At 42.9% G+C, this 9,296-nt stretch overlaps 1 protein-coding gene across 1 annotated transcript; it reads left to right on the plus strand.

Moving 5' to 3' along the window:
* The first annotated feature begins 1,026 nt into the window (after positions 1-1,026).
* LOC117816227 (CD209 antigen-like protein E) lies at positions 1,027-6,775 on the plus strand. Its single transcript, XM_034688411.1, has 6 exons — positions 1,027-1,205; positions 1,877-1,975; positions 2,065-2,247; positions 4,370-4,503; positions 4,692-4,792; positions 5,614-6,775. The coding sequence occupies exons 1-6, from the start codon at positions 1,055-1,057 to the stop codon at positions 5,759-5,761; spliced, it is 816 nt and encodes a 271-aa protein (XP_034544302.1). The 5' UTR covers positions 1,027-1,054; the 3' UTR covers positions 5,762-6,775.
* Positions 6,776-9,296: the final 2,521 nt, after the last annotated feature.

Here is a 9,296-nt window from a genome sequence, read left to right on the forward strand (position 1 = left end):
GGACTAGATATTAAAGTCCTTGACAACCTAAAAGGAACAAAAAAGCCTCTTAAACATATGGAAATTATGTCTTTGGCTCCATTGATCAAGCATAATATTGAGAAAACAGAAATGATGATTTTAAAAAAACGGTCAATGCAGTTGCTCACAATTGCACACCACCTTTAAAGATAGACTGTGAATGCTGGATTCCCCATGTCTGTCACTAATGACTGTATAACTCTGGCCTTTTAAGTTTGTTTTAAGTGATATCAAATAGGGTATATACTTGTATTCATCTGGTTCCTTCAATTTTTGATTAAAATAAATGGATTATCCTGTGACTCTAGAATGAAATACAATAGAAAATTCCACTTTGTCAACATGCAAAAGGCAGATATTTTTATTTGACTTGTGTGCATAAATATATACCATTGAAACACAGAGCTAAAACATTACACACGATTACTCATTTTAAATCAAGCGGCCTCCTCCGGTCTAAAACTATGAGTCCAATGCGGAAGTGCTAAAATCTGAAGTTCATCCAGGATCAACTTGAGGCTGGCTCCAGAAGTACTGGAAACCAAATACAAATTCAAAAAAGCCGATCTTTACAGCCCTTCCCTTTGTAACTTCTGTTTTTTTCACTGCTGGCGTTCTCGAGCACTTCTCCATTTGAAGAAGATATTTTTAATCTCAATGTCTAAATATATACAATATATTTAGCTGAGGATTAGAAGAGTTAACAGCACACAACATAAGCCAATGATTTCCAACAATTTCCAAAAGGTCTCCAAGTTTCCAACGAACACAGAAGTTTGTTTACTTAAATTCATACTCAAAGTGTTACGCCTCTCTGTTCAGGAGTTCTTTTGAAGGTAGAAGTGAAGATTTTAGATGATTACACTTAAAAGCAGACTCACTGTGCAACAGGAAGAGGCTACCCACAATATTTTACCTGACAAGCCTTCAGTTTCCTGTGAAGTAATTGACTGCTCCTTTTAAGGACACATTTTTAATCTGAAGTCTTTGACAGTCTCAGGACTAAACCGACCCGGACTGCAAGCGGAGCATCATGGAGGAATCTGCTCTTCACGTTAGAGTAGATACACCATCAGGTTCTGCAGGCCAAAGGGAGAATTTGCCATCACGCTCAGAGGGTATTTATGAAAATGCAGATGCAGGTCAGACTCTGGAGCTTCACACAGCTGGACATACGCCTTCAGGTAATGAACACACTCAAACATGTCGGTCTGATCAAACTATGTCACTCATAGGCATTCACAAACCCAGGAGAGACTGGATTAAACTAACAAAGACCTTTCAGGATCAATGCTGGCTGACACTTTCTGCTTTTTGAAAACACCAAGCTGGCTTTTTAAGGCCGAAAAACCAAAAGGAGAAGGCTGACCCGCTCTTATCTGCTGTCTGAGGGTTTGGTGGTGAACTAGAATCAAATTTTTAAGACTGACTGATAATTTGAAGTCTTGTGGAAGGTTTCAGGGAGGGTTGGGTTGTTGGCCAGGTCATATGCTCACTGGGGGAGGATGGCTCTCTGGTGTTGTTTAAAGTGAGGATTTTTTTTTTGTGTTGGTGGCAGTGTTAATTATTTACTCATCATCAATGTACATTGAGATATATATTTTAAGGACTTAATTTTGGATAGTCTCATGAATGAATCTGTCTGAAAAGTCAAAGTCAAAAGTCTTCTTCCTCTTCTTCTTTGTCGAGCATGAGGTACGGACCGGAGTCAGTAAAGTGACTTTTAACCCACACCAAGAATCGACAGTCTGGAGGAGAGGATGTGGGATTTGAGCTACATAATACAGACTGTGTTAATGATGTGATGAAGTTGTGTTTTATCAGATTTCACACAAATAACGGTTTCTACCATCAGGTGCTCCAAATGTGAAGAAGTTCTACAGAGTTCCTGCCATTTGCCTGGGACTGCTGTGTGTTCTCCTTCTGGTTCGAGTCATCACTCTGATTTTACCATGTGGGTACTTTAGCAACATGCTGATAAAGCCCTATTGGACGGTTGTTTACAGAGTCTGTTCGTTTGTTGTTTACTTTATTTTCAAGCAGACACCAAAGGCAACTCTGAGTGCAAATCACACATGGACTCGACACAGACCATTATCTACAACCTGACCAAAGAAATGGACCAGTTACAGACCAGTAACAGAAATCTGGCTGTGGAACAAGAGCAGCTGCAAAAGAAACTGGGGGACATGGCGAAGTTGGATGATCTTCACAGGAAGTTTCAAGGTAATTTTTTAATGAATAGTGCATGCTAAATTGAATCACTTTGAACTGCAATGTTTTTGATTTAGAAACTGTCAAACTTAAAGGGATACTTCAGTATTTTTGAAATGGGGTTAATGAGTTTCACGTCACTAGTAATTGTACGAGCCACAACGGATGCTGCTCAGCTCTGCATGGTCAGTGAAAAACTGTTAGGCCAAACAGCACGCAAGCTAGGCTGCAGTTTCTGCAGACAAGGTCAAATCTGCCACGTCAATTAGCTAAATTTGAAAGACTCCAACTCGAGCACTCAGCTTGTTTTAGGTGTCTGCTCTACTGAGATTTTTTTCGGCACTTCACTTTGCCACCAGAAATTGATTTAGCATCTTGTAACAGTAGTCTTCTCTCAGCCCACCGCAAATGCGTCTCTCCCGGTGTTACGGTTTTAAAAGTGACCTTGTAAACTGGAGACTTTCAGCTGAATGTAACAGTGTTTATGGAGTTTACACAGCTGTTGAAACACATTGGGAGTTTTAAGATTCAACATCTTCATCAGATGTTTAATGATCGTCTAAAGGCGTTTATAAGGGATGCATCCGGCTGAGAGTCTCCAGTTAACAGGGTCGCTGTTTAAACCAAAACACTGCCGATCTCTGCCACGGCTTTTTGAATTAAAAAGGATTTTAAAGCCGTGTTGAAATGTCTTTGCTACTCGCGCTTATCTCCTCTCACGTGTTGATTCAGTGAATCCATCTGTGATGAAATATAGCACCATCTAAAACAGCACCAGCTGAGTCTCTTCATGCTAACAGGCTAACTGTCGTGTTGCTCATAATGATACCTGCCTGTCCGTCTACTTCTATGGTGTCATCTGTGATGAATGGCATTCATCTTTGTCTTACTGCCATCTACTGGTCTGGTGGCGTACTTTTTATTTCCTCCATACGTCACTTGCCTGATTTGCAAAATCTACCCGGGGCTTCGGCCGAGCGGTCGAAACGCGGACAACAATGGGGGGCACAGAACCTTTTAGTTCAGGCTAAAGTAGTGCACCTTTAAATAAACCAGCAGATCAAACAGGGCTGCAGTCTGCAACAAAAAGAATATAGTGACTGAAGCCAGCCATATTCAGTCCCTCTCCTTATCCCCATACTTCTTTCACAGTTCCCTGCTTCCTTGTTGAAAATGGGGAGATCTTCATATTGACAGCCAGTGGCTGGGCTTCCGTTCTGTTTCGTTGTTTACAGCCTAAACTAAGAATAACTCAGATATTGTGTTTTTTATCTTCTAAATCAAAAACAGCTCAGAATGGCCAAGAAGGACGGGTGTAAAAGTACACACACATACAAAACAGATAGAACAAATAAAAAACTAATGAAAGAAAGAGAAATCAAGTGAACCACAGATGTGTGTGATGTTATTGTGGACGACGGGCGGAATAAAAACACTGTGGTTAATCCACCAATCAGACACGTTCAGCATTGCTGGCTCTGCTCCCCGAAAGCCCCGGGACCTTTGAAAAGTACTACCCCTCTAGGGGCTTTTTAGGGGGGGAGATTATCTACCTCTTAACTAAATCAAGACCCTGGCTCCACCAGTCAAAACCCACATAGTTCAGAGGTAAAGTCCCTAGTTCCGAGGTAAAGTTTCCTTCATTCGAAAAACACCTAAAACCTAAAACAAACCAGCAGATCAAACAGGGCTGCAGTCTGCAACGTGTGGGAGACTTGGCCCCACCTGTAGATAACTGTAGCCTAGCTTGCGTTCTGTTTCACCCTGCAGTTTCTCATTAAAGGGGCCGAGCTGAGCGACATTCGTCGTGGCTGGTACATTTACTAGTGACATGTAACTCATACAACCCTACTTCAAAATACTGAACTATCCCTTTAAAATCCGTTTTGATCTACTGGGTGGAGAGTTTCAGAATCAATGTGTGGGACTAAGGAGAATATAGTGACTGAAGCCAGCCGTTTTCAGTCCCTCTCCTTATCCCGTACTTCTCTCACAGTTCCCTGCTTCCTTGTTGAAAATGGGAGATCTTCATATTGACGGCCAGTGGTCGGGCTTCCTTTCTGTTTCGTTGTTTACAGCCTAAATTAAGAATAACTCTGATATTGTGTTTTTTATTCTTCTAAATCCAAAACAGCTCAACAAGGATGGGTATATTACAGCGGTAGTTTCTATTACATTTCATCTCTGAAGAAGACCTGGCTGGAGAGTAGGGCTGACTGTCAGAACAGAGGTGCAGACCTGATGATCATCAACAGCAGAGAAGAACAGGTGTGTATGTGTGTGTGCATGAGGTTGTATGTGTGTGTGTGTGTGTGTGTGTGTGCATGTGTGTGTGTTTGTGCGTGTGCATGTCTGCGTGTGTGTGTGTGTGTTTGTGCGTGGTTGTGCAAGTGTGCTTGTGTGTGCATGTGCATGTGTGTTGTTGTCTATGTGACCGTTTCTCTTCTGCTCTGCAGAACTTTGTGAGTGGATTCAAGAAGATCCTGTGGATTGGACTTTCTGACGGACAGACAGAAGGGGTGTGGAAATGGGTGGACGGGACTCCGCTCACCACAAGGTCCACACTTTAACTTTTTGTTCATAATCAATAAATCTTTATTTGTATAGCACCAAATCGCAAGAAATGTTCTCCTCATTCTCTTTCCAAACAGAGCAGGTCTAGACAGTACTCTATGTTCTATTATTAACCAAGACCCAACATCAAGACAGGATAAGATCCAGTCCCATCATACAGACAGGACTCAGTCTGATCTCATCTTAATCCACCATGAACAGAGCACTTTGCAGCATTTAGCAAGTTACAGTGGCAAGGACAAACTTCCTTTAACAGGCAGAAACCTCCAGCAGGACCAGACTCATGTTAGACACACATCTGCTGAGACCGTGTTGGAGAGAGGAAGAGAGGGAGATGAAGAGAGGGAGAGAGATGATAGTGGTGAGATGGATAGTAGTAGCTGTAGCAGCTGGAGTCTGGCACTTCCACAGCAGCAGAGATCCAGAGGAACCTACGGGACAAGGGAGCTCAGGGACTCCAGAAAGGTCTATGGTTAGTAACTTTAACGGGACAGGAAGAGTTAAAGTAAGAAACAGGCAGACAGAGGAGAGAGAGGAAAAGACAGGATCCCAGTGTGTTAGTTCCCCAGTTAGATTAAGCCTATAGCAGTCTTAGCCTATAGCGGTCTAACTAAGGGCTGGTTCAAACTTGAGCCAGCTCTAACTACAAGCTAAAGTGTGTCCAGCTGCTTATCAGTCATCGTCAGTCTCTTCATTCAGCTGCATCAAGTGTTGTGATCTAGTATTTGGACGTTGTGTATTCGGTTATTTTTATTTTGGTCAAATATGAAATGTCATTTTTTTTTTGTCATTTTTGGATTTCAGCTTCTGGAGATCTGGAGAGCCAAACAGTTATGAGGGGTCCAATGAGGACTGCACAGAAATAAATGGGCTTAACAGTGGAAAAAACTGGAATGACTTGAAGTGCCAAAACAAAAATTACTGGATCTGTGAGAAGACATTTGCTCTGTAGAGTTAACGTTCTGTTTCTGCCTTGAAGCAAACATCAAAAAGCACAGCACTCCACACCGAAGAGCTACAGTGATAGTTTAGTTCAGCTTAACGCTAGCAATCGCTTGCAAATTAGCTCGCAAATATTAATCAAGCTACTCAGTTACTGTGTCGTGTTTATGCTGGACAAAGTGTAGGCTACAGCTAGTTTAACCCATCGCTGGGCCATTTTGAAAATAGGGATGACCCCCTGTCACCACCGTGTAAACATTCACTGTGTGTCGTACGGTGTCATTGTAAAGATACACATCTTAAATAAATGACAGACTTACGGTGGTTTAATATTTCGTGTAGGATATCCGAATCCCTGCATTGAAATTCAGGCCTTGCTTCCTATTGGAAGGTACCTCATTAATCCCCCCTCAAAAAAATCAAAACCATCTCTTAAAAATGTCAATGAACTATCAGAGCCCAGTGCAAAGGATTTCCATTTTTAGCTTTGTCGTGTAATAAAGGATCTTTTCTGTATTAGGTTGAGAGTGATGGTTTAAATTAGGATTTTAAAGACGTGGTTCGTGGATCGTGTGGTACAAGTATAAATGCTCCTGATGTTTAAAAATGTTTCTTTGTAGCTCTTAATCATAAAGTAAATCTGTTGTTACTTTTTGTGGAGTTTATGATCTGCTTTTAGAGTTTCAGTAATGCTAATGCATGATAAGAGTTTGGTGTATCGTGTGACATTTAAGCTGATTTAAGGATATTAAAGTTGATTTTCACATCAGTTGTACAATTTGATCAATAAATATATGTTTAACAAATGTTTTCATATGTTTGCTTGAGAAAGTATCATATTAAAGTTGTTTAATGTTTGATTCTCTGACAGTCCTTCAAATATCTATTCAAAGATCCATCAGCTCTGAAGAATATAAGAAAGTAGTCCTTAAAGTCTCTGGAAACGTATATGGAATATTTAACATTCATAAAGAATATCAAAATTGAATTTGTACATAAGCATCAATGAAAATTGTGAGTGAAAATAAACATCCACAACTATGAAAAAACTCTCTGATTGACAGGTCAAGAGAGAGTTCACATCCTGCATGTTTGAGCCGTCTGACTCTGAATCTAAAGACATCAAAACTCCAGAATCTGAAAATGATTCATTTCAAATGGTCTCTGAGAGCTGAGTCACAAAATACTTCAGAATCAGGACTTCTATCATTTATTAGTTTATCACTCCGTAGTCTTCAGGGCATCAGGACCATGGGACGCCCGGAGCAGAGGAGGCTGAAGTGTAGTATGTGCCCACAGAGGAGCTCGGCTCCGGGTGTCAGACGGAGCTGTTTATCTAAACTCTGAGCCGTTTGGGGAAAGTTAGTGAACCGGTCCTGGGGAAAGATAGTGAACTGGTCCTGGGGAAAGTTAGTGAACCGGTCCTGGGGAAAGTTAGTGAACCGGTCCTGGGGAAAGTTAGTGAACCGGTCCTGGGGAAAGTTAGTGAAACAGTCCTGGGGAAAGTTAGTGAACCGGTCCTGGGGAAAGTTAGTGAACCGGTCCTGGGGAAAGTTAGTGAAACGGTCCTGGGGAAAGTTAGTGAACTGGTCCTAGGGAAAGTTAGGGAACTGGTCCTGGGGAAAGTTAGTGAACTGGTCCTGGGGAAAGTTAGTGAACCAGTCCTGGGTAAACATAGTGTTCAGGTCCTGGGGAAAGTTAGTGGACCAGTCCTAGGGAAAGTTAGTGGACCAGTCCTGGGGAAAGTTAGTGAACCGATCCTGAGGGAAAGTTAGTGAACCGGTCTTGGGGAAAGTTAGTGAACCGGTCCTGGGGAAAGATAGTGAACCGGTCCTGGGGAAAGTTAGTGAACCGGTCCTGGGGAAAGTTAGTGAACTGGTCCTGGGGAAAGTTAGTGAACCAGTCCTGGGTAAACATAGTGTTCAGGTCCTGGGGAAAGTTAGTGGACCAGTCCTAGGGAAAGTTAGTGGACCAGTCCTGGGGAAAGTTAGTGAACCGATCCTGAGGGAAAGTTAGTGAACCGGTCTTGGGGAAAGTTAGTGAACCGGTCCTGGGGAAAGTTAGTGAACCGGTCCTGGGGAAAGTTAGTGAACCGGTCCTGGGGAAAGTTAGTGAACCGGTCCTGGGGAAAGTTAGTGAAACGGTCCTGGGGAAAGTTAGTGAACTGGTCCTAGGGAAAGTTAGGGAACTGGTCCTGGGGAAAGTTAGTGAACTGGTCCTGGGGAAAGTTAGTGAACCAGTCCTGGGTAAACATAGTGTACCGGTCCTGGGGAAAGTTAGTGGACCAGTCCTAGGGAAAGTTAGTGGACCAGTCCTGGGGAAAGTTAGTGAACCGATCCTGAGGGAAAGTTAGTGAACCGGTCTTGGGGAAAGTTAGTGAACTGGTCCTGGGGAAAGATAGTGAACTGGTCCTGGGGAAATTTAGTGAACCGGTCCTGGGGAAAGTTAGTGAAACGGTCCTGGGGAAAGTTAGTGAACTGGTCCTAGGGAAAGTTAGGGAACTGGTCCTGGGGAAAGTTAATGAACTGGTCCTAGGGAAAGTTAGGGAACTGGTCCTAGGGAAAGTTAGGGAACTGGTCCTGGGGAAAGTTAGTGAACTGGTCCTGGGGAAAGTTAGTGAACCAGTCCTGGGTAAACATAGTGTACCGGTCCTGGGGAAAGTTAGTGAACCAGTCCTGGGGAAAGTTAGTGAACCGATCCTGAGGGAAAGTTAGTGAACCGGTCTTGGGGAAAGTTAGTGGACCTGTCCTGGGGAAAGTTAGTGGACCGGTCCTGGGGAAAGTTAGTGAACCGGTCCCAGGGAAAGTTAGTGAGCTGGTCCTGGGGAAAGTGAGTGGACCGGTCCTGGGGAAAGTAGTGCCAAAAATATTTTTGGGAGTGAGAAAATACTAATTGTTAGCATTCCTGGCTTATTCTGAGACAATAAGCTTTAACATACTGGTAAAATATTGCTTAAAATAAGTTTTCCCTGCAAAGAAGGCAGAAGACCAGAAGAAGGCACCAATACACCCGTTACATGATAGTTAAAGCTCAAACAGGTGCTTTTTCTGCTGTTCCCAACAAAACCAAAAGTTCAGTGTTATCCAGCGTGCAGTTGCATTAGATAACCATATGATGGCAGCTTTTGTACAGAGGACGAGACAAAACTCTGCTTTATGATCATCTCTGGTACCAGCAATTACTGTGATGTCTGTGTGTACAAACCATGGCTGCCCTGCATGCGTGCTTGTGTGTGTGTGTGTGTGTGTGTGTGTGTGTGTGTGTGTGTAAGGCATAAAGCCACTTTGTTTGATAACATCCACCACCTCCCTCACACTCTCCTCTTATCGCCCTCAGCCTTGATTAAAGAATGAGACAAGCATGTCACACATAGCCCACTAATATGTACACACACATACACACACAAACACACACATACACATACAAAGTAGCTGTGACACGTGCACTCAGGACAAGACAGATTGAGCCGTGGCTGATGTGAGAGCTCTACCAGGAATGCATGGACTCACATAAAGACGCAGCGAGACGTATTAGCCCGGCTTGTC

This window comes from Notolabrus celidotus, chromosome 7 (genome assembly GCF_009762535.1).
Source record: "Notolabrus celidotus isolate fNotCel1 chromosome 7, fNotCel1.pri, whole genome shotgun sequence".
Classification (NCBI taxonomy): Eukaryota; Metazoa; Chordata; class Actinopteri; order Labriformes; family Labridae; genus Notolabrus; species Notolabrus celidotus.